Source organism: Polypterus senegalus, chromosome 13 (assembly GCF_016835505.1).
Source record: "Polypterus senegalus isolate Bchr_013 chromosome 13, ASM1683550v1, whole genome shotgun sequence".
Lineage (NCBI taxonomy): Eukaryota > Metazoa > Chordata > Cladistia > Polypteriformes > Polypteridae > Polypterus > Polypterus senegalus.
Genome location: NC_053166.1, coordinates 1,587,591 through 1,613,364, shown reverse-complemented (window position 1 = coordinate 1,613,364; position 25,774 = coordinate 1,587,591). Strand labels below are relative to the sequence as shown.

General features: G+C 44.5%; 1 protein-coding gene across 1 annotated transcript; it reads right to left on the bottom strand.

Annotated features, from left to right (window-relative positions):
- Nucleotides 1-90: 90 nt before the first annotated feature.
- ssna1 (Sjogren syndrome nuclear autoantigen 1) lies at nt 91-25,774 on the bottom strand. The gene is made up of 3 exons (XM_039775291.1): nt 25,592-25,774; nt 8,784-8,983; nt 91-354 (listed from the first exon to the last, which is right to left on the bottom strand). Exons 1-3 carry the CDS (start codon nt 25,641-25,643, stop codon nt 241-243), a joined length of 366 nt encoding a protein of 121 aa, XP_039631225.1. The 5' UTR covers nt 25,644-25,774; the 3' UTR covers nt 91-240.

The following is a 25,774-nucleotide window of genomic DNA, read 5'->3' as shown; positions in this document are numbered from 1 at the left end:
GCAGAAAAGTGTACCCTACTGACGTGCCCTTCTTTTTCCGATTCCCTGTCCGCTTGAACAAAGCAGGTGGTCTCAAAAGGACGCGGCCTCAACTATGTACAAACCTTTATTGCTTTTGCTTGATAAGAACTTGCCACACACCTATGTACAGGCATTGCCCCCTAATCGCCAGGAGGTGGGCGGGCGGGCGGGCAGCAGCAGTCTCTTGAGCACCCTTGGTACAATCCATGCGTAGGGAGATCAGTCCTTGTGGGGAGAATGGCCCACGTTGGCACACCGTAAATCCGTGCTCTTTCCTAAAGTGCCCGCTTCTCTCTTCAGAACATTCAGCAACGTCTGTGAGCTCTCCAGGATCTACGATGAGAAGACAAGAGACACTTAGCTGGGACAAAGGAGGAAGGCCACGGTGGGAGTCGTGCCAGTACGGCACAGCACACCGTGTGGGCATAAAGATCTGATCTTCACGTACACAGACCCTGTAGGTACGGGGGGGGCAGTAAGAGGCGGACTTTGTACGAAAATGTGCTTTAGGAATAAATGGTGGGGTCGTCTGTAACAATTACCACCAAAATGAACAGATACGCCATTTCTGTCTGTGGAAAAAGTCGCCCACCCTTGGCTCTCTCCGCTAGCTGGCACTGCCCCTCAAGTCAGCGTTTAGAAGACCTGAAGAGTTTTTTCCTCTCTCTGCCGTGTAGACCTCAGAGGGTTGTCTTTCATGCCCAGCACTTTGTCTGCGTGTACGGGTGGAGCGGCTTTTTGTTCAGAAGACGTTAACTGGTTGAACGTTTGGGGAAACAAAACATCACAGCAACAGAAGATGAACGGTCTGGAGGGGAGTCGGACCCGGGCCTTGACCTGGCCATTCCAGAACCTTCTATTTCTCTCCATACCGCCATTCCTTAGTGGATTTACTGCTCTACTTAGGATCGTGATGGTGTCAGGCTCACTTTTCAATGAAGCTTCAGTCTTTTCAGAGGTCTCGTGTTACCCTCGGGCCTTCTCTGGCACAAGGAAGAATTTCTAGGAGATTCTGTGATGAGCGGCCCAGCTCCAAACCATCATCATCACCACCATGCTGAAGAGTTCCCATTAGGCTCTTCTGCTCAAGTGTAGTCTTCAGTTTTTAACAACTGCGTCTTCTAGTACGGTGGGTCGCAGTGGCTGCAGGTTTTCATTCTCACCCTTTTCCTGATCAGTGCCCAGTTTTCACTGCCCATGAACTCTCCCCCATCACTTTAATGGCACGGTTAGAAGAGTTCAGTCCTCTGAATTGATTCCTTTCTGCATTAAATGACAGCCAACAAGTCGGCAGATGAGCAGCTAAACTGGGGCTTCAAACTCCAACCAGTTTCTTAACGAGAAGCCGATTCTCGCGGTTAATTAAAGCCGTTCTTTAATCCCATGGCTTGTTGCTGCTCTCATTCTGCCACAGCACACATTTTGAAATCTGTCTGTTCTTTCTAAGAGCACCGTCAAGATGTTTTGGTGACCTGAGAGATCAGCCTTACCGAGACCACCACCTCTCTTTAATGTCAGATATCGTGTGATGGGCACAGGGGAGCTGGTCAGGTGGTGGCTTGTTTTGTGTCTCATTATTGTTGGGCTGCTAATTAAAGAAAAAGAACGAACTATGGGGCCTGAGTCAAGTGAATTAAAAGAAGTAATCAGCAGCAAAAACTGGTCACTAATTAAGAAGATGGTGAGAATGAAAACCTGCAGCCAATGTGGCCCTCCAGGACTGGACTTCACCACCCTGGTCAGACTTTAGCATTGCCCTCACGTCCAGCTAAAGCTCCCATGTAGATCTACTCTGTGCAGCCGCCCTGTAATGGTAGACTCCAGCACTTTGACATGAGCCGTGGCCAGGAGCGACCTCTGGGGCCCGGGATGAACTGCGCTCCTTTATGGCATCTTGCTTTCGGTTCTTAGGCTGAACTTACTGCTGCACGCTGGGCAAGACAAACTGGCACGTGTTTGAAATCCTCTCCACTTGAAGATGATCGATTTCCGATTTGGAGATGCCTTCTTGTTTTTTAAAGAATGCTAGGCATCTAGAACGTTCTTTCAGAAGGCCTCGGGGAGCTCTTTCAGTCCAGGCGAGATCACACACTTCAACACGAAACAGCAAACCAAACTCGCCATCCGAGGTTTAAATGAGACGTTTAGAGACGGACAGACAGACAAGATCGTCTCTCACGAGGTTCTAATCCAGGGGTCGCCAACTCCGGTCCTGGAGGGCCGCAGTGGCTGCAGGTTTTCATTCTCACCCTTTTCTTAATCAGTGACCTGTTTTGGCTGCTAATTCACTTCTTTGGAATTCATTTTCATGGACTTTTTTTTTTTTTTTAAGTTTGTTCCTCCGAGTTGCTTCGTTTCTTTCCTTAAACAGAAATGGAATGTGAAGTGAGGGAGCCAACAGAAGACCACCCAACTCAGGGCCTCAAACTCCAACCAGTTGCTTCATTAGGCGCCGAGTCTTGACGTTTAATTAAACCTCGTTCTTTAATTCTTTGTGCAACAGCAGACATTTTTTAAATTGTTAGATTTTCTCTTTTCTAAGAGCACGGAGGACCGGAGCAAATGACATTCCCGAGACCTTCACCATTCTTTATTTTCAGATACTGGATGATGGTCACCAGTAGTTTTGGCTCATTTTGTATCTCGTTCTTGTTTGGCTGCTAATTAAACAATTAAGGGGTCCGAGTCTTCAGCAGCAAGTCAATGAAAATGAATTCCAAAGAAGTGAATTAGCAGCCAAAACAGGTCACTGATTAAGAAAAGGGTGAGAATGAAAACCTGCCTTCACTGCGGCCCTCCAGGACCCCTGCTGTAATCATCTGCACCCGATTCAAGTTTGAGGTAGCGAGAGCTGGATGGGTGGACTTCCTTTTTCCGCATGCAGTTGGTTCATTAAAATGATACAATTAACTAACTATAAAATGTAAAACGGCTCAGGAGGTTTATGATGTCACGGTGATCTAGAATTAGGATTTCAATGAAGATCAAATCTTGAAATGCCCACATATGGAAACAACATCTCATGGGGTGTACTTACTTTTTCACACAACTGTAATTTGTATTATTCTGAACCAAAAAAAAAAAAACAAAAATGAAGTTAACAGAAACAAACCCTCACAGCTCAGGGGGGACCTTCGTCCAATGCAGTAAAAGCTCCTCTCCTCCCTCACCTGGCATTTCAAGTGCCACCGTTCTCATTTCCACATGCATGCCCAGTACTTGAGTGCCAACTTGTTACCTTGCATTCTTGTGTAAATGATCTTGGAATGGTGTTTGTTGGGAAAGGAGCTATAAAGAGCAACTGGTGAGCTGCCAGTTCAAGTTTCTCGAACATGCTGGTGTAAGGAGTGCCCTGTGCGGCCTGGTGTGCCTTTGCTCAGAAGAGCCCCCCTATTCGTGCCCCATGTTTTACTTTTCAGTTCCGTTTCAGTTTTATCCCACCCTACTGGTGGTCTGTTGGATCCAGTAAGTCCATGTTGAGAGGAGGCATTCAAGCCAGTAAGGTCACACAGATGTCCAGGGGGTCATGGCCTTTATTTAAAGACTAGATTTACTCCGACATTTAAGATGCTGAAGTAGCGTCGCGCTGGTCACTAATCTCCGGCAGGTGGTGGTGTTCCTGGGTAATTTGGGTATTTTTTTTTTTTGGTCCCCTACCCCCTCTTTTGCCGTTTATGCTTACCACTTAAAAATGGTGCCCGTCTGTAAACATTTATGAAGATGTGTGAAAACAAAGCTCATTAAAATTCAGGAGGAGAAGGTCGCAGGTCAGAGTCTCCCATTTTAATTAAAACTGTAGATGACCTCCTGCCCTGTGCAAAGACCACAGTTACAGTCGACAGCAGGCCCGGATATTTACACCTCGAGGCAAAAAGGAATAACAGTCGCCTGCCGCACTGAATCAGCAAATGACCCAGGGAGAGGAGGCCGCCTCGCTTAAATAAATCATTGGAAGACAAACCGCACCTTCACCCTGCCCAGTCAGCACTTCTCTAATGAGGCGTCCATTAATGTTAATGCTAATGGGTGACATTACCAGGAAACAGTGAGAGTGTTCTGGGCAGAGCAGGAGTGCCAAAGCCACACCGGTGTCACTTCGTCCATCACTCATCTTTAATCTGACGACCACTAGGGTGGCACCAAACAGAAATGTTCTCGTACGAGTTAGAAAAATCAGGGGTGGCTTGTAGAACGTCACTGGGTTACACAGGTCACCAGCACAATGGAGCGGCGCCGATGTTATGAAAAGGGAAAGCCGTGAGCTTTATCAGCTTCAGCCATCAGCCTTTTACTTCCATTTCTTAACTCTGCTGTAAATATTAGCTCAGCCTGCAAAGAAACTGCGCCCACAAGGCACGTGAAATGTCAACACGGCCTTAAGTTAAGAGGGCAGGGCATCTGGCATTCAAGTGCAAACAGCACCACCGCTACGGACAGTCTGCCCAGAAAGCAGAGTCCTATTAACATGTTGACTGCCCTGTATTCTTGATGCCAACCTCAAATCTAGTGTTGTTATTTTAATATACCCGATACAGTGAGGGCAGTTTTAGTGAACAAACCTCACAATTCCTCAAAAGAAGAAGAAGAAGATCATCTGAGTTACTTCACAGTTGGCACATGGAATAGAAAATTTGCTGTCCATGGCCGCCGTGCGAGAACAGCTTTGTGCACACGGGTAGTGATGGGCGACTTGCAACAACTGCTCTGTGAAATCGATTACAAGCATCAACAAGTCGATGCCGAGGAGCCGTCGTTCGTTACGTGGACGCTGGTGGAGGTTTAAAACTCGTGAGCACCAACGGCCGGAATCGGGAGCCTCGACTCGCGTCACTAAGGATGCTCTGGAGTTCAAACTACATCAGTATTAGCAAATGAAAACTCCGTCACCGACGATTCATTCTTCACACAATACGCTAAAACGTATTTAATGTTTGGAACAATTTGTTATATGGAAAGGTTTTACACAATATTAAAACTAATACGTTTGTGTTAATTAGTACCTTCAACAAATTAGTCCCACAAAACTGAACCTTGTAAAAATATTATTATTCTCATTTCTAACAATTCTTTGGGTTCAACTTCACTTTAGCACACACTTCGATCTTTTTAAAAGACGGCTCGTTGACTGGACTGTGCATGTATCGGGATTGGATTGGCTTTAGAGCTTAAGCGGAATCATTAAACCGAGAGCCAGCTGCGCAATTCTCGTTCCGTGGGTTAGGGCGACACCTATGAACGAGTCACATGACTCTCACTTACCTGGGGATTCTGTAATGTAGCTCCTGATTTTAAATTAGGCATCTTTAAAAATAAAGAAATAAGGCATCTTAAATAATGTGTTTCCATTTCTGTACAGAAACATGACGACCGTGTCGTAGGAATGATCATCATGTTATACAGGATTTACGAGGGACGTTCAAAATGTTTCTGCACCTTTATATTCTCGCTGGGAATGGTGAAGACGGGAGGGAAGAGTAGTAACTGGGCATTAAAAAGTCAGTATGCTGCTGGGAACATTGCATCGCAAACAAAGGGGGCTGTGTGGAAAAGTGCGATCATCCGTTTTTGAAATCTTTACATAAAAATACGCTACTGTGGCGGTCCAGGATTTTAAAATCGCCTGTGGCTTGCAAACTGTTTGAACCATCGACCTGACATTTGGTCCACATGTACTACGTGACGTCCACTGTCCGCTTTCGGGGTGATGATTGACCTCCAAGGTTATTCCTCTTTTTATTTTACTGTAGAATCAACTCTCCGCAGCAGCCAGCAGGGTGGTTGTGTGGCACATGTGTACGGGTGCCATTCCCATCCCTGCCACCTTCACCGTCCCTTCCCCTACCTCTTCATATCTTAAATCATTCTTGAGGCAGATTGAAGACTTAAGTGAAAAATTAAAGAAAACGTACTAAGTAATCGCAACACAAACACGGACTTCATCAATTTAACACGAAGATGGCAACAGAAGAAGAGGGGCAGCGGGCCGCTAGGGTGGAGAAAAGAAGAGCTGCTCAGGAAGCGGCGAGCGCATCAACCTCGGAGCAAACGAGTGGTCAACGTACCGAGGAAGAGAGAGGATGAAGACTAGGAATGGTCAAGTCAAGCGGATTCCCTGCACGTTCCCGTTAGAGCAGTGCGTGTGCCGTTACTGCTTCTTAACAAATAAGGTGCGGACACATTCTGAATGCCCCTCATATGTTGTATGAGCCGATATGACAAAGCAAGTAAAGAAACAGAACGTCGAGAACACAAAAACAACGTGGTTTGGATTATTTTCTGCGAGTTTTATACATTTTTGGGCACTGAATTGAAGAGTGAAAACCATTTTTCTCCATCGCGTAACTTTTCTTTACAAAACAGGATTTTTTGCCGTCAGCCGTCAGTTTTTTTTTTTTTTAAATTGTATTCACACTAATTTATTAAACATCTGTATTTTATTTTAATGATAATGTGCATGAATTTCATATTTTTTCATTTTCAAATCTATGAGGGACATTCAAAAAGATTCCGCACTTTATACTTTATATATTTTTGTTGGAAACGGTGTTTGGAGTAGGAACTGGGCATTAAAAAGTGGGTACGACGCTGGGAAAACCGCATCTCAAACGAAGGGGGCCGTGTAGGACACGCTCAGACACGGCCAATTCCTACTCCTGTTTCCAACTAAAATGTAAAAGTGCGGAAATCGAACGTCTCTCGCGTCTTTACCTACCAGTAACACATCATGCGGTCAATCCACTGGTCTTTCTTTCTCTGTACGTTTACCACTCATTTGCTCAGAGGTTGTTTCCCCGAGCAGCTCATCTTTTCTCCACCCTAGCGGCCCACTTCTTCTCTTCGTTCTTTCCGTGTTAAAATTGATTAAGTCCGGTTTTGTGTTGAAATTACTAAGCATGTTTTCTTTCATTTTTCACTTAAGCTGGCACTTAAGTCTTCAATCTGCCTCAAGAATGATTAACGATATGAAGAGGTAGGGGAAGTGACGGTGAAGGTGGTAGGAATGAGAACGGCAGTCGTGCGGTGCAGGCCTATGGACGCCGTTCTCATCCCTACCGAGAGTTGATTCTATAATAAAAATCATCACCCTGAAAGCGGACAGTAGACGTCATGTAGTATATGTGGACCTAATTTCAGGTCAATGGTTCAAACGGGTTGCGAGCAACAGGCGATTTAAAATCCTGGACAGACAAACAGCCAGGCTGGCGTATTTTATACAAGAAGATGCCAATTTTTCATGCTCCTTATTTCAGAAGCCCACTGCCCTCCGTTTACATTCACTACTCATTAATAAGCTCGTAGTTCGCTCTACAGCCCTGCAGATGGTTCACGAGGCATCCGGTTAACAGATCACCCAACACAAGTTAACTCGTATTTAGCTGCCAAGGCGTTCACAACGCCATGCAAGGACTCTTAAAGTCACCACAATAACATCACACAATACACGGTGTGTGCCCCGCTGCCTTACATAGAACTGGCGACGCAGATCCACCCAAAATGATCTTCTGCTCGATTTAGTGATGCCAGTCCGCCTAAACCCTCTATAGATATTAACTTACACATCAATGAGTTACATTCGAGGGCGAGCGAGTCTGAAAGCAAGGCCTACGTTAACTGGGGGTCGTGGGTCTTCACTCAAACCTTCATCTCGTTTGCACCAACTCCACTGTTGTGCATGAAAGAATTTTCTGGAAGTGGTTCATTTAACATTGGAAGTATACAACTAGGGCGGCACGGTGGCGCAGTGGGTAGCACTGCAGTTAGGAGACCCGGGTTCGCTTCCCCGGTCCTCCCTGTGTGGAGTTTGCTTGTTCTCCTCGTGTCTGCTCCGGTTTCCTCCCACAGTCCAAAGACATGCAGGTTAGGTGCATTGGCGATCCTAAATTGTCCCTAGTGTGTGCCCTGTGGTGGGCTGGCGCCCTGCCCGGGGTTTGTTTCCTGCCTTGCGCCCTGTGTTGGCTAGCATTGACCCTGTAGTTAGGATATAGCGGGTTGGATACTGGAGTATACAACTAGAAACCCGAGCTTTGCATTATGCGACACGAGTCATAATTTAGAGATTACGTTTTGTTTGTTTGTGATCCAATGGGTGGCCTCATTGGGGACCCACACTGAACATCAAACATGAGATCTCAGGAGATTCTAAATTTTCTTGCCATTCTTTACAAACAATGAGGGGTAACTTAATAGATGGTGGTGTGCCAGTGCTTTAAGATTGTGTGGCGAGTGTTCCAATATCTCAAATCACATCTGCTGGACATGCGTCCATGGGCTTTCACAGCTTGCGACATCGGTCCTTGGCATCGTATTCCATTAGTTGTTTCAAACATCTCAAAGATGGCATGAAAAGGCAGCAACTGTGTGTTTCAAGTGTCAATATGCCATGGAGCCAAAAGCACTGCTGATGGTACAAACATAATGCAATGCTGGACCAAGCACATCAGCGAGGGGACGTTGGGTACAGAAACAGAATACGGTTCTTGTGAGCGCTCGGCTATCTGGATATTCATTTTAGTAAACTGAGACTTTGTAATTTATATTCCTCCGATTAATGCCACTCCTGAGCAAGTGACAACACATCTAAACATTTGAATGTGTGGTTACGAATGGCACCCTGTCGCCAATACTGTCCACTCACCCTTCATCTAAATGGCTTGGTGAAGACAGGAAGGCTACAGCATGAATAGAAAACAACACAAGACCTGAACACAAGGAAGGAAAAAGGTCAGTTAACGCTAAAACTGGCACAAGGGCACTCTCCTGACCTTCATGTAAGCAGCCTCCGTCTCTGCGATCGTGCGGTCAAAATCGTTACGTGCTGCAAGCTTCCGTGCCAGGCTCTCATTGACTCGGCTGAGTTTCTCGGTCAGAATGCGAATGTCGTTCTGCAGCTTCACTTTTTCCTCCTCTTCCCTTAAAATCTGCTTGTTAATGTCGTCCCGCTTTGAACACAACTCTTCAATACCTGCAAGACAAGGAGAGGCTCTAATCAGAGTGCTCAATAAGAGACAGACAGACAGACAGACAGGGGTGGCCGGGCACAGAGTTGTCATTATAATGGCAGGTCCCTTTCCTTGCAGATTCCTGCGGTGGCTCAAGCGTCCATGTTGTTTTTACAGCAGCTGCCTACTGCTCTTTGGAATTTGACGTTGCTGTGTGATGGGACCCTTTGTAGAGGACGAGCTGGAGGGCAATGTGTGTGGCTGCCTGTCCACTGAACACCATTAGCTCTTCAGCTGACCCTGACAGACCACCTCATCACTCAGTACACAATTTAAAAAAGCACCAAACCGGTGGGCTGTTGAGGATGGCATTCATGTTGGACAAATGATGGACGAGATCAACAACCTTTCACTGCTTCTCTGTGTGACCCGAGAGCAAATGGACTTCACCCTCCAGTCCATGGCATCAGCAGGTTTAAAACATTTACTGATTATTACCTTAAGGATTCCTCAGGACGTCTTCAGGACCCGCCGAGAACCTCTTTAGGTTGAGAAATCAGGACGACCCCATAATATTCCAACCTCCTGCGCCCCTTTTTTCCTACATGTCGAATTTTTCAGAATCGTTTTGTGGACCACCAGGGTGCGTACAGCCGCCCTAACCCGACACAGACAGGCAGAAACGCCACACGCTTTATTTTTTAGTTCCCAGCACACCATGCTCACAGGGCAAAGCCCAGCACAGTCCCTTTTCCTTCTTTGCCACTTCCACTCCTCCCGACTCTGGCCCCTTTTATGGGGCACCCAGAAGTGCGCCAGGAGCTCCCAATTCTTCTTCCAGGAACACGTCCGGGTGTGGCAGAAGTGCTGCAACCCAGGAATCAGCCATTGCCCAGGCACCCCCTGTACCCAGCAGGGTTGAGCTTCTAAGCTTCAAACCCGTGAAACTGTGAGCCGGGGGAGGTAGTACCCCGAATGTGCCCTCTCCCCTGGTCCTTCCATCACAGGGGTGCCCAGCCGTCCGCCACACCATCTATTGAGTAACAACACACTCCTGCACGGGGAGAGCAGCGACAGCATACAAGATGATGCCACTCACTTCAGTGCCCATCCAGAAGGTCATTACTGCCATGTGTTCAGGGCCCAGCGAGGGTCATACTTGTACGTGCCAATCACAAATCCAGTCGTGAGGGAGTTTCAAAACCTTACCAACCAACAAAATCTCAGAACACTTCTTTTCAACGGCCTCACATTATAAATGAAGGGCTGCAGCCGAAACGAACATGAAAAGGTCAAGGGACACGAGAGGAAAGGTCTGCATCAGTGGAGCGCTACGCTACAAATCATGTGACCAACCTCCACCAACAGTGGCATGGCGACTGTAAAGGCAGAAGTTCTGCTGGTCACGGAGGGTGCAGTGCTAATGGCCACATGTCACACGGAGTACAGCTGCGTTTGGGCTCAAGTGTACATAAAACACTCGGACATCTGTGAGCCGCACTTGGAAAGCATCTCAGAATAACATCCACCGTCCCAGAAATCTGAAACCTGAAGGACGCTCTGCCTCTTCGGATTAAACACTCGGGTGTCTTCTTTTCTACCTTTTACTTGGCGCTCTCTGTGACCCACCATTGTGAGAAGTCTTCACTGCCGTTTCAGACAGTCAGAGCCAGAGATGATCAGCTGCTCGGTGGACACAGGAGGACACACATCCAGTTCTTGGACTTCTCTCTAAACCAGCCCAGCATTGACATAAGTGGAGAAACACCACACAGCTTCAACTCCACGTTCAATCAGAGAGCAGCACACAAAATGCTGGGCCGCTCTTCATCGCCTATTGAAACAGGAGTGGGACTGACCAGCCGGGCACACAAGCAATCCAGCTATGAACTTCCATCTGAAATGTAGGATCGGTGCAGCTGGTCGTGTGGCACAACCAACATCTATGGGGTGGTTCAGATCTAATTATGCAATTTTCATCACGCTATAAGTTATTAAATTTATTACCCGAAAAATCCCGGACCATCGAGAAGTGTGCGAACCGACGACATGAAGAATCATCTTCACGCCGAACTGGAATCGTCCCCTCATAAATCAAAGTTATCCAGACGATCTGGATTGGCATAATTAGATCTGGACCACCCTGTACATGGCTTATGTACTTCTGCCAACAGAAAATCTGAGCCCACAAATCTGCAGTTGCCAAATTGGCACTTGCTTAATAGCTGAAAATGAACATCAGAGTAGGGCTGTCGAGTCACCATAATTACTGCCAACACAGTGGTGCCAGGACAAGAATCAAACCCAGGGGTGTCAAACTCTGGGCCTGGTGGGCCGCAGTGGCTGCAGGTTGTCATTCTCACCCTTTTCCTAATCAGTTTTCACTGCTAATGAACTCCTTTTCCCTTCCGTTATTAAGGATTTAGTCCTCTCAATTGATTCTTTTTCCTCATTAAATGGCAGCCAAACAGAAATAAGATGCGAAACGAGCCAACAGGGATTTCACTCCAACCAATCTCTTAATGAGAAGCCGATTTTTGCTGTTAATTAAACTCATTATTTAATTCCACGGCTTGTTGCTGCTCTCATTCTGCCACAGCAGACATTTCCAGAACTGCTGATTTTCTGTTGTTTTCTAAGACCACCATTTTGGTGACCTGAGAGATCAGCCTTACTGAGACGTCACCTTTTTTCTATTCTCAGATATTGTGAGATGGGCACAGGCGAGCTGCTCATGTGGCACCTCGTTTTGGGTCTCACTATTGTTTGGCTGCTAATTAAGGAACAAGAAACTAAGTGGGTGGAGTCAAGTTAATTAAAACGAAGGTAAAAAGTTAATTAGCAGCTAAAATTGGTCACTAATTAAGAAGATGGTTAGAATGAAAACCTGCAGCCCTCCCCAATCTAACCCTTAAACCAAAAGGCAATGGGCACAGACTTCAGAAAGCAGACAACAGTGACATCTACTGTACACCCCAGAGGATGCTGTTGAAAGGGGGAGTAGGTTTAAAATTTCATTGAGTGACTGTCACTGATGAACTGAAGTGGGCACAACACATTCACCCTCTGGTCAGAAAGACTCACCAGCACCTTTACATCCACAGACGTCCAAAGGCAGCTTGCATTTCCCCGTCTCTGCCCATGAGCTTCTACAGGTGCCCAGTGGAGTCCATTCTTACTGGCCTGATCACATCCTGAATGTAAAGCTCTGAAGAGGTCGATGAAGGTGGCACAGAATGTGACTGGCACCCCGCCACTTTCTATTCAGGACAAACACAACACTCACCGCCTTAGAAAGGCAAACAAGATTATTAGAAACGTCAGCCGTCGTGCCCAGTCTTTATCAGCCTTCCCTTTCTGCACAGTTCCTAGTTGTGAGGTTGGTGAAGATGATAATGAAAAAATACGGTGACATATAAACCAGTACATACAAGTATACAATACATACTCTATAAAGCATGCCAAGGATATTTTAATTTATTGCATGTTTGCCAACCTGTTCAAGCAGAAACACCCCTGCACTATGTACATGACCATAACTTGACTGATCAGCTGTAACACAAGCCATACACACGAGGGCGCTATAACTCACTAAATGACAGTTTCCAGACCCACACGATGACTAAATGCCGGCCCTGCAGAAACTGTTCTGTGGACTTCTAGCACTTTCCTTTAAGAAGGGCGCCACTTTTAGTTCACAGGCCGAGGTTGTGCTCTGCACTTGGGTACTGGGAAGAAGTAGGGATGTTGGGAAAGCTACTCCTGCTTTTAATCTTCTCTCACCTCGATTACTGCAACTCGCTGTATTCTGGGATTAAGAAAAATCTCTGATCCGCAGGTTACAGTTGGTCCAGAACGCTGCCGCTCGCTTCCTGGTTGGGGCAAGAAAGTCGGACTCTGTTTCTCCTATTTTAGTTTCTTTTACCACTGGCTGCCTGCCAGTTTTCAAATGGATTTTAAAATCTGGTTGCTAGTTTTTAAATCTTCACATGGGCTCACTGCTGCCTATTTATCTGAATTGTGTGCTTTACACCAGCCATCTAGAGTGCTTAGATCTTCTGGTCACTTGTCTCTTGTTGTCCCTCGTACCGAGTGTCAAACTAAGGGGGACAGACAGGACTTGTGCAGCTGCTGCTCCTCGCCTGTGGATCTCGTTACCTCGTCACATAAAGGAGTCGTCGACAATTCAAAACGAGATTAAAGACTCATTTCTATTCACTTGCCTTCCGTGACCTTCAGTAATACTGACGGTTTCCTCTTCGTGATTATGTAATCTTACTTCCATTTATTATTTACAGTATTTTATTTGTATTTATGTTGTGTGTTTTTTCTTCTTTTCTTGTAAATCACTTTGGCCACAGCGTCCCCATGTTGTTTAAAATGTACTATATAATTTATAAGTACACTGACATGTTGGTAATTACATCTCCTTTGAGTTGGCACAATCAGAACTTTTAGAAGCTGCGTGCTCCGACCCCGATTAACATAAATGCTACCTGGCCATGTTGGCCCTTAAATGTGATGACACTACGTGGGCTCCACTCATTTAAGGGAAAGCAGTGCAGTTTGAACGAGAACGCACTTCTTGATGCCAATCTCTTTCGGCAAGCTGCCCTCGCACTTCACTTGATTTCCATCTGCTCAGCAGTTTTGCTACAGCAATTAGCAAGTGGATGTTGCTTCATCTGCCCTCACCTCCCACTCGTTGAAGTTATAAATTAAAACAAAACTGCATAAAAGCTAATGTAGCTCAAGAATACGCCTAAACAACAACAAAAAACACATCTCCGAGGTTTCCTGCACACGACGTCCCCTATTAAAGAGAGAGGGAGAGGTTAGGAGCGGGCGCTGCGGATTAAGGGCATTGCTGCACCCACCGCATGACAAACCAACTCAGGATCCCAGATTAGGACTTGAGTGCAGCCATGCGACGGGTGACACCTTGGCACCACACGAGTTCAGGTGAAATAGAACACTGGGAGGGTTTTTTTTTTTTTATGGTGGTTGGAGTGCCAATCCTGCCACCAACCCCCAGGTTTATCCCCCTACAGGTTGGAGGGCCTACTTGCAGGGCTGGATGCAGATTAGCGTCAAACCCAGGGCTCCTATTAAAGCCGAGATTTCAATTTTGAATGCATAGTGATAATATTATGTGTGTAATGTTTTGTCATTTTCAAACCTTTCTGAAAGCCTCTTTTCACTTTGTCATTCAAGGGGTTACCGAGTGTAGACGGATGGGCAAGAATGACAAATGTATCAATTTAAAATGAAACCTACAACACTTAAAAGAGGTCTGACCACCTTCTGAATCCCCTGCAGTGTCCCAACCGTCACTTCAATGGCAGTCACGCCGACCCTTTCTGTGGACTATCCATATGTTCTCTTGTTCATTTGAGGCCCTGTGCTGCTAGCGTATCAGTTGCACTTGCACCCGTGTCCGACAACATGTGCATGCAATTTCAGGCATTGTGGTCAAATCTGCTTAGGCTCGGTGCGGAGACCTTCAAGTCATTTTTGTTGCACTGGAATAGACAGCCATGACATGCAGCACAGTAACAGCTGGAAAACAACGCCGCACATCCTGTCCATGACACACCAACATGGAGGACTTTCAGCCAATGAATTATTCAGCAAACAGTTGGGGCTGAGGCTCCTCTACACCAATAGCAACACGTCTTTATAGCACCTCACTGGGTCTGGGACTGACAAGTCAGACATTTTACTTCTTTTTAAATTTTCTTGCTTTATCTGGTGTGTTCAGATCAAACTGTGTTTATTGATTTACTTAGTTACTTGCTTAGCTTCTGTGAAAAGTCAAATTTCCCCCTCAGGGTAAAGTTAGAAGTCAAGCAAAATGACCCCTTTTAAGTGACAGGATGCCGGAGGAGGAGTGGAGAAGAAGTGGACTGGTGGGCCGATATTTAAGAATAAGGGGGATGTGCAGGACTGCAGTAACTACAGGGGGATAAAACTGATGGGCCACAGCATGAAGTTATGGGAAAGAGAAGTGGAAGTTCAGATAAGAAGTGAGGTGATGATCAGTGAGCAGCAGGATGGTTTCATGCCAAGAAAGAGCACCACGGATGTGATGTTTGCTCCGAGGATGTTGATGGAGAAGTTAAGAGAAGAACAGAAGGAGTTGCATTGCGTCTTTGTGGACCTGAGAAAGCAAATGACAGGGTGACTGAGAGGAGCTGTGGTATTGTATGAGGAAGTCAGGAGTGGCAGAGAAGTACGTAAGAGTGGCACAGGATATGAACGAGGGTAGTGTGACCGTGGTGAGGTCTGTGGTAGGAGTGACGGAGGTGGGATTACATCAGGGATCGGCTCCGAGTCCTTTCTTAATCACAATGGTGATGGACAGGCTGACAGACGAGATTAGACAGGAGTCCCTGTGGACTGTGATGTTTGCTGATGACACTGTGATCTGCAGGTTGAGGAGACCCTGGAGCAGTGGAGATAAGAGGAATGAAGGTCAGTAGGACCACCAGGACAGAATCCATGTGTGTGAATGAGAGGGAGGTCAGTAGAATGGTGAGGATGAGGGGAGTAGAGTTGGCGAAGGTGGAGGAGTTTAAATACTTGGGATCAACAGTGCAGAGTAATGGGGAAAGAAGACGAGAGTGCAGGCAGGGTGGAAAAGAGTGACAGGAGTGACTTGTGACAGGCGGGTATCAGCATGAGTGACAGGGAAGGTCTTCAGGATAGTAGCGAGACCAGCTGTGTTATATGGGTTGGAGACGGTGGCACAGGAGACAAAGCTGGAGGTGGCAGAGTTAAAGATGTGAAGATTTGCATTGGGTGTGACGAGGATGGAGAGGATTAGAAATGAGGACATTAGAGGGTCAGCTCAAGTTGAATGGTTTGGTGACAAAGTCAGAGAGGCGAGATTGCGTTGGTTTGGACATGCAGAGAAGATGCTGGGTATATTGGGAGAAGGGTACTAACGATAGCGCTGCCAGGGAAGAGGAAGGCCTAAGAGAAGGTGTATGGATGTGGTGAGAGAGGACATGCAGGTGACGGGTATGACAGAACAAGATGATGAGGACAGGAGGATATGGAAGGAGATGATCCGCTGTGACAACCCTAACGGGAGCAGCCGGAAGAAGAAGAAAAAAAAAATTACAATATGCAAGCTTTCGAGGTAACTCAGGCCCCTTCAGGAGAGATAAAGTTCTCTCTTTATATATACAGCATATATAAAAATGGATATCTAAGTTATATAAAAAATAACTCTAGAAAAATAAAAAATAAAAACATTTCTTTCACATCTCACGGTCCAGATGTGCGTTTATGCCATAGCTGCCCAACTTCACCCACAGTCCTAGTCTCAACTTCACTGGCTCAGTAGAAGTTGGTGTGGTGGGCAACAGGCTGGTGACTTTCCTTCCCTGTGCCAGTTTATACTCCGTTCTTACTTACTGTACCGACCCTGCAGGAAAAAGAAAAAGGTTCCAAGAAAATGCCTCGGGTCCAAAAAAAAAAAACAAACGACTTTATACTTTTAATATATTCAATGGGAAACTTTGACAATATGACAGGTTTATCGATTAATGCCTGGAACTGCTGCAATGTATTTGATTGTATATGTGGGGGTCACAAGACACGCATTCTAAAATGGCAGTTTTTCCCTACGAATTCTAAATCTGAATAACCTGAAGGCACATTACAGCAGTACTCCAGTGGTCATACGGAGCAATTCAAAGGCAGGGCAGCCGCTGCCTACTACAAGTTCATAAAATCGCTATGAATGACCAGGACTGATCAGTGCATGAGGCTGAATGACGGAGTCTTGTCTAAATAAACACTTCACAAGATGGGGAGTCTCTCCATAAACAGGCAGCACAGCGAAGCTCGCTTTCATCTGAAATGTGCAACTTACCTAGAATTTGTTCTGTAAACTGAACAACTGAACACAAAGGTTAATACCTGAAGTGTTTCAAATCAATTTAAATAAATGGCAGAGATCTTCAACAGAACGAATGAATCCTTTCTCACAGACGTTGCATTTTCATTACACTTCTATGTTTTGATCCAAAGTACAGAGTGACACAGAAAAATGGGAACTTTTGAAATGCGTAGTGGCAGCCATGTACAGTTGGCAGCACTGCGGAACAGGGACCTTGAGCTGTAAACAGTCTCGCCGTTTAGTAATCGTGGGTCAGTGGAACGGTCAACAGCGTGCTTTCGCCATAAAAATGTTTTACAAAAACAATGATAGTTTGGAAGGTGCGCAGAGGGAGTTCCGACGTTTTTTCAACTTAGGGCACGAAACACGCGATAAAAACATTGAAGAGACCGGATCTGCTCTAAATTCGTGGTATCCCAGCTGAGATGTTGCAGCGATCAATGGAGAACCTCAACAGCAGATTGGAAGAATGCATACGTACAGGAGGACACCATCTACAGGACGTCATTTTCAGACATTGATAAATTTGGATTACCGTCTCTTAAAAGGCAAGTTGTAGCGGTTCAATTGCTGCCAATAAAAATTTTTTTGTTGTATTTCTTCTGTTTTTATTGTTTTTTTTTCCCCCAAAAGTTCCCATTTTAATGTGTCACCCTGTATAAATGGCACAGAACTGCAACGCTGCTTCCTTAGAGCACTAGGACCCCAAGTGGTGGCACATTTCCTAGTATCTGTGTGGAGTTTGTACAGGTGCTCAAGTGTCCTCCCGTACCCCCCATGTTAGTTAGTTAGTTAAACTGGTGCCCTTGGCGTCTGTCAACACTATGGTACCCTGTAATGAACTGGTGTGCCATTTAAGGTTGGTTCAGGTTAAGATGGGCTCTACAGGAAAGAAAACACTCCAGCTCCCAGGACGTGATGCGATGCGACAGCAGTTTATTATTCTCATGAGCCAAATCGGGTAAATGTCTTTAGTAGACCCCATTCAATCACACCCTGCATTGCTAGTCCGAAATAAGCACCTCTGCATTCCAGTACATGCGTTTCCTGCACGTTTTCCCAAACCCACTCACTTTCCTAAGATCATTTCTTCTCCGTACAGAGCCACAGCAATAACAGGTGCGAGGCAGGAGGAACGTCAGACGGAAAGCCAGCGTGTTGCAGGAAGCAGGTGAACTACACACCCACGTTCCTTTTCCAAGAAAATGTATAAAGAAAAATATTTCAGTTGCTTTTTGGTAAACGTGCAGCAAAGGAACGGATGGACTCCGAGATGTGTGAATGTGCGAAGGGTGAATGGGAGACCCTGCACAATCAGTCTCAGCCTTGTACTGCAATATGGCAGGCAGTTGAATAGCTCAAGTCTTGTACTTGAAAGATGGTCAGCTATTGTTGGAGTCCATTTACTTGACTGTGTATATTTATATTCAAGTCCCTTTACTGGCATGAGTCCCAGGCATGTCAAAGTAAAAAAAAAAAAAAAAAAAAAAAAAAAAAAAGGAACCATTTGGAAAGCATTCTAATCTAATAAGTCAACTCAGGAAAAGGGACCTAGCAGATAATAAATAACAAAGAGCATTGTGAAGCACATGGCAAATGAGAGGACCTGCAAACTAATGTGCCAATTAAAAAGGCAGGCGGGTCTGCAGATGGTAGTAGTGGAGCAGAGAAGGAGGACACAATGGAGTGCCATTATGAATAACGCTGCACATCCTCTCCATGACACCGTAACACTGAGGACTTTCAGCCAACAAATCATTCATCACAAGTGTGTCAAGAAAGTACTGGAGCTCCTTCATAACGACGGCAATACGCCTTTATAATGCGTCACTGTGCCTACTCTTCATCTTTAGCCCAGTCAGAAGTTCTCTTTCCTTTAAATTGTGGGGTGTATTTGTTTGTTATAATTAATTAATGTATTTAGCTCTTAAATCAACCGTCAATCCACATACTTTCCAACCAGCTTAATCCAGTTGAATGCAGTCAGAACAAATCCAGGCAGGATGTGATGGCACAGCAGGAGCCAACTCAATAAGTAGTGCCACTCCATCACAGGGTACTCCAGTGAACACGCAGACTTATTCACCCCGGGGCTAACTTAAAGTTGTCAAAACACCTAACGGCACATTTCTGGGACGTGGGCAGAAAACAAGCTACCCGGAAATGAATTTGATCATCACATAAAGCAAGGCCACCATCATAAAGACAGAGCAGACCATGTTTGAGAACCAGCACAGTTGGAAATGTACAAATGTTGAGCCTGTAAATCATTCTTACGCTTAAATAAACAGCAAACTTTATAAAAAGTGTACCTCACTGAGAGAAGTCATAAAAACAAATCTTCATGTCAAATAGAAAACTACACACACGCCAATGATGAATTAAGGCACTGCAAAAGGAAGCCATTACGGTGCCAGCATCAAAAGGGAGCAGCCTTGTTGTAAAGCACTCATTTACATATGGAGAAGTGCAACTCAAGGTGGGCTGCAATAAATCAGGTGTGGGATGGGGGGCACAACAGACTTTACTATTTGTTCAGTTAAATCATTAGCTGCATTATTTCTGCTTCACATCCTTACTATGTTATGAAGTAAGGCTTTTGCTAATTCATTCATTAATATCTCTGCAAAGACGGGGCAGCAGGTGAACTGCAATTGAATACAAAAAAAACAAAACAAAAACACAAACCTCCATAAATGGCCTTAGGATGGACTACAGCAGTGCTTCCCAAACTCGGTCCTGGGGACCCCCTGTGGCTGCAGGTTTTTGTTCCAATCAGCTTCTGTTTTTAACTGGACTGCTCATTAAGTGAACTGTTATTTCCCCAAGTTCTGTCTTTCGGGAACAACATAGAAATTAGAACACTAAGTATGGCTTTAAAAAAAAAAATTATATATATTTTATTTAATATCTCTTATAATAAATAAAACATGCAGGCAGTTACAGTGGCACAGTGGGTAGCGCTGCTGCCTCGCAGTTAGGAGACCTGGGTGTGTGTGTGTGCCCTGCAGTGGGATGGTAACCTGCCCAGTGTCCTGTGTTGGCTGGAATTGGCTCCAGCAGACCCCCATGACCCTGTGTTAGTATATAGCGGGTTGGATAAAGGATGGATAATAAAAAATAAAAATCCTGCAACGAGATGAGAGTTTTTGAAAGATTTTTTCCAAGTCCTGCCCTCCTCTCAATCATATTCAACCATGCCCATGGCCCTCTCACTTCTCATTCATGTGAATGCTTTTGACAGACACATTTTCTGCTCTCTCAGCACTTATACATTTTAATGTTTTCCTCACTTTAAAGTTCCCAATTAAAGAAAATGTATCATGTCCAAATCTTATTGAAGAATTTCATCCCGAAAGGTTACCAAAAGAAGAAATAAGTACACGGGCAATCCTAGCACAGAAAAACAGTGTAGTCAAACAAATGAATGCAAAAATGGCGATCGGTTACACGGCAAACTGGTTAAATACACATCAGTAGACTCTGCTGAAACAGTTGGAGAAGATGAAAACATCAACTTACAATATCACAAAGAATATCTACAACCATTAACACCGGTCGAATTACTGTAGAAAGAATGGTAATGTAGTACATCTTCAGGTGATAACATTCGACAACAAAGGAGATCTTGATATGCCATTCGTATTAAATCCTGCTAGAATAGCTTTTACAAAGACAATTAACAAATCGCAGGGACAAACATTCAAAAAAGTGGTTTTATTTAATAGAGAGAAAGAAACGAAATTCAAACACAGGCAGTTGTACGTTGCATTGTTACGATGAAAGTCCAAACACAGAATCAAAATTCAAAGCAATATTGACGAAAAGTTAAATTCCAAATAATTTCTACTGAAGTTTTACAGTAAAAGTGTAAGTTTAAAAAGTATTTGCGTGTTAATTTCAAAGCCAAACAGAATGAAATCGTATAACACAACGAACACCTCGAACGTAACATGAAACATAATTTTCTTTCAACTTACTCCGTTTTACTAATTTTTTACTATAATTACCTGCTGTAATGTAAAATTGTTATTTCATGGGACATGTTAGATATGCATAATAAAACTCTCTTTAAAAATTGTACATCTGCTTCCCCATAGGCGAGCGGCAGAGCTGAAAAGTGGCTAGCGTGTGGCGCAGGCCCGGGGATTGGTGAGCAAAGCTCACAGGAGGTAAAGCTCACTAGTACGTATGTATGTATAAATAAAAATAAAATAAATAAAACCAAGCAGTTATATGGGAATAATGTATTTTTGCTTCTTTTTAACAATATTGTTCTAATTGTTTAATTAATCCATTATTTACTAAATTAGTGGGTCTGACGTTCAAGCAATTGCAGCCATTGATATTCAGTGTGTTTGCATGGGCGTCTGCTCTGCTCGTTTTTAATTGTCATTAACAAGATACAACGAAGAGGGAAAACTGCACAGAGAAAAGGCAAAATAAAATGAAATCAACAAAGAAAAAAAAAAAATCATGTTGCTGTGCTTTTCTGAATGTAGAATAAGAGAAAAACAAAAAAACCCCAGCTAATTAAATGAGATCAGTGCTATGAGGTGTTGTCAAGGATTATGAATCTGGTGCGAACAAAAACCTGCAGCCACAGGAGAGGGGGTCCCCAGGACCGAGGTTGGGAAGCACTGGATTACATCAGACTCCAAGCAGCAGCAATCCTGCTGTGCCCCAAATTAATCAGTGCTGCACCCAGTCTTCAAAATGGCCTCCTTCAGTTGACTAGATCAGCTACCGACTCCATTCATTTTTAAAAGGCAAATTAAAACAGATTTTTCAAGAAAACCTTTACACTTCCACAAACATTTTACTTTCTCTCTCGCTCTCTCTCTCCATTCAGTCTCTTTGTGCCGAGGTTCTTAGGATTCAAGTCGGCACAAGTCACAAACCATGCTACTTGTTTGTATTCTAATATGTTCTTTCTCCTTCTTCTGCATTTGAGTTCCATAGCTGTGGCTATATCCCGAGGCCAGGGCTTCTAAGTTCACCACTCATTGTATTTTCATCAGAGGGCATCCGAGTCCTGGCATAGAAGCTGGCACCCTCTGGCCAAAAATGAGTTTCTCACTGCCTGCAGATGAGGTCAGATTTGGAGTATGTATAGGGGCGGGTCCAGATCTAATTATGCAATTTTCATTACACTATAACTTAACTTTATTACCATACCATATTTATTTGTTGAGCGCTTAAAAACACAGCATTACAACTGACCGAAGCGCTGTACAGTTACAACAAGCAGGACTAAAAGCAAAATATTAAAAATAAACATTAAGAGAGAATTAAAACAGAGATACTAAAAACAGGTCAAGGGACCAAATAAAATAGAGAAAATAGCAAAAGGCAAGTGGAAAATGAAACAGGTTAAGAATTAAAAGCCAATGTGAAGAAGTGCGTTTTTAGGCGAGATTTGAATGTGGCGACTGAAGCGGCTCGCCTAACCACTAAGGGCAGGGAATTCCAGAGCCTGGGTGCACAGACGGAGAAAGCCCTTTCACCACGAGCTTTAAAACGTGCCTTGGGAACGGTTAGGAGCAGCTGATCTGCGGATCTAAGAACACGAGGGGGATTGTCACAATGGAGCAAGACACTCAAATAGTCGGGGGCTAGACCGTTTAATGCCTTATAGGTTAGGAGGAGAATCTTAAAATCGATTCTGAATCTAACCGGCAGCCAGTGTAGGGTTTTCAAAATCAGTGAAATGTGTTGGATTCTGCTACTTCCAGTTAGAAGCCTTGCAGCCGCATTTTGAGCCAGTTGGAGTCTAGAAAGCGTGGCTTTACTGATACCAAAAAGGCAGGAATTAGAGTAGTCAAGCCGGGACGTAATGAATGCATGAATTACTGATTCCAGGAGGTGGTTAGAAAGAAAAGGCTGGAGTTTGGCGATTCGCCTTAGATGGAAAAAGCAGGATTTTACTGTGCTGTTGACTTGAGCATCCATTTTCAGGCACGTATCCATTTTGATTCCAAGATTGGAGACAGACGAAGTTACTGGAATGGGAAGAGAAACGAGGCCAAGGGGTGGAGCCTGTTTGCAGTCGGGACTAAAAACAATGACCTCGGTTTTTGAATCGTTCAGGTGAAGGAAGTTTACAGCCAGCCAGTCCTTAATGTCAGATAGGCAGTCGAGGAGAGGTTTGGTGGAGTCAGTTGGCTTGAGGGAGAAATAAATTTGGCAGTCGTCAGCATATAGGTGATATGAAATTGCATGTTTTCTAAAAATTGCACCTAAAGGCAGGATGTAGATTGAAAAAAGTAGTGGCCCTAAAATGGAACCCTGGGGGACCCCACATGGGAGTGGGACTGATTCAGATGAAAAATCGTCTAGCATGACTCTGAGAGTCCTGTTGCAGAAATATGACCTGAACCAGTCGAGGGCTACGCCAGATACACCAGCCCAGGATTCGAGTCGGGAGATCATGATGTCGTGGTCGATTGTGTCGAAAGCAGCAGATAAGTCGAGAAGAACCATAACCACGTGGAGTCCTGAGTCCAATTACATAGAAAATCACCCGAAAAATCCCAGACCATCAGAAGTGTGCGCACGGACGACATGAAGAATCACCTTTGCACCGACCAGGAATCGTCCCTGCATAAATCAAAGTCATCCAGATGATCAGGATCTGCATAATTAGATCTGCACCACCCTGTACTCAGGGGTCTGTTCCTCCGTGCTGCATTTTGATGGAGCTCAAAAGCCCTGGCTGATAGTCCATACAGGAAAAGGAAACATCCAATTCAAAGCCATGATGAGCTGCAGCCCCTGAAGACCAACAACCCCATAATGGTGGGCTGTCCAACAGCAGAGCAAGTGAAAGAGGAAAATGTTTCTGTCGGTGGCTGCAAAGATGGGAGTTCTGGATAACTAGCCAGCTAAAATAGAGTTCAAAGGCTAGTAAGGCAGCAATTCTTGGAGTGGAGACAACGCGGAGTAAAAACCTCAGCTGGCAAAGACAGAAGACCGCAGTAGATATGGCAGGTACAGAAAATCAGCTGTGTATACTTCTACAATAAATTAACTGTAGCGCTTTGTATTTGATTCCACTTTACGGTCTTCTTGAGTTATATTAGAATGTTGTTTCTCATGGATGCATTTATTGTGTCCATAATAAAGACTTATGAATGCTTTGAAATTACTTCAGTTTTTTTTTTTTTCTTTGTCCGGTGCCTCCCGACTCATAAAAGGCAGGAGACTCCCCTTCCATATTATATGCCATTTGATTGTTCTTGATGTCTATGTGCAGAGTTCTTTCCGCCTGGATTTGGCCTTTTCTTAGAACCACATTTAATGCGTGAAATTACGCCTTAATAATAAAGAGTAAACCAAGGCCTTCAGCTAAAGGACATGAAGCTGTGCACAACACATCAACTGACCCCAGGAGTTCACCCCCAGTGGGATATTTGGGTTAAAAGTTACTCCTTTTCACAAAGGGATAGGTAATGTCAGCACATAAAGTGTCATTTTATGCTAGCTTGATGTTGCTGGTTACAAATTTGATCATATTTGTGATACCTGACTCTTCACCGGTGGTCCCGGCCCTCTTAGGGTCACTCCCTGAAGGTTAAAAACAACAGATTTGAAACACAAGCACGTGGAGGTATCGTTTAAGACTATGTGATGTTTCTTTGATTCTTTACTAGTGATTTAGCCCTCAGTGAACCTCTATCAGAGGGTGAAAAATGACAAATTTCTAAAACAATTGAGAATATTTACACCTGAAATTGAAAAATGGAATTGAAATGCTTTGACACAACCATTCTTGTTTATTATGCACATCTACTTCATAAAGAAAATTGTTACATTTTTTATGAATTCCACAAATGGCTGTGACTTATGCCAATTGAGACTCTTGCATTTCATTTGGCGTTTAATGCTTTGACATCAGTTTCTATCCATTGTAATAATGTACTTCTGGTCTCCTTCACTACTGTGCACTTTGAATATTTATGAAGCACTTTGAGACGTGGGATGGTGCTAGACAAGTAAACAATATTATGAATATGAACAGATAAAATAAAAGGCTTTGAATGAAAGTATGGGGGCTTCTGCACACATTTCGAATTGAGTTAAGCAAGTGTGAACCTGATAAATGGAACAATATAATCCGCATCGCCTAATACTCTATTTCTAGCCTGGGTGCGTGATGTACTTATTTCTTTGTCACCTTTTCTGGTTTACCATCTGATCAAATAAAACAAGGTTTACACTTACTGGTCACTTTTTAAAAGCTATTTCATAGATCAAATATCGAATTTGCCAACCTGTCTGCAAGTGAGGGCTCACTGTAAGGCGACTACCAGGGCAGCGGAGGGTGATGCCACTTATCATCGGCAAAATGCCTACTTTATATGGCGCCTTTCACTCTGCTCATTAACACAAATAATTTCACCAGGGGAACAGCATTACATTACACTGTAGTCTGCTGAATTTCAGAAGTTGAGTGAATTAACAGCCATCCTCACCACACGCTACGGTAATATCGCTACTGAAACTTCCCCCCGAATTCCTTTAAGTTTTACACTTTAATTAGTCGGTTAGCTTCAGCTGACAAAGTGATGCCATCCATACAGCTCAAAGACCCTCGCGGCCAGCCCCCCGGGGCACTGACAAGTCTTTCTGCACACGCGTCTAAATCGCTCGGGATAGCGGCTCTAACTGTCCCTTAATGGCCGAGCCCTTCAGCCGACACAGCGTCCCGTTCGTTACTTACATTTGACCAATTCGTTGTTGTAGTTCTGCAGCGCCGCGCCCTGCTGAGCCATCGTAACACCGACACCTGAAGCGCTGTAGTCCAGTAACCTTCGCCCAAGCAACACCAGAAAACAAAGTTATCAGAGGAGGACTTCGGTCCTAAATACCCGCCCTCTCGCTCCACTTCCGCTTTGCGCTCTTC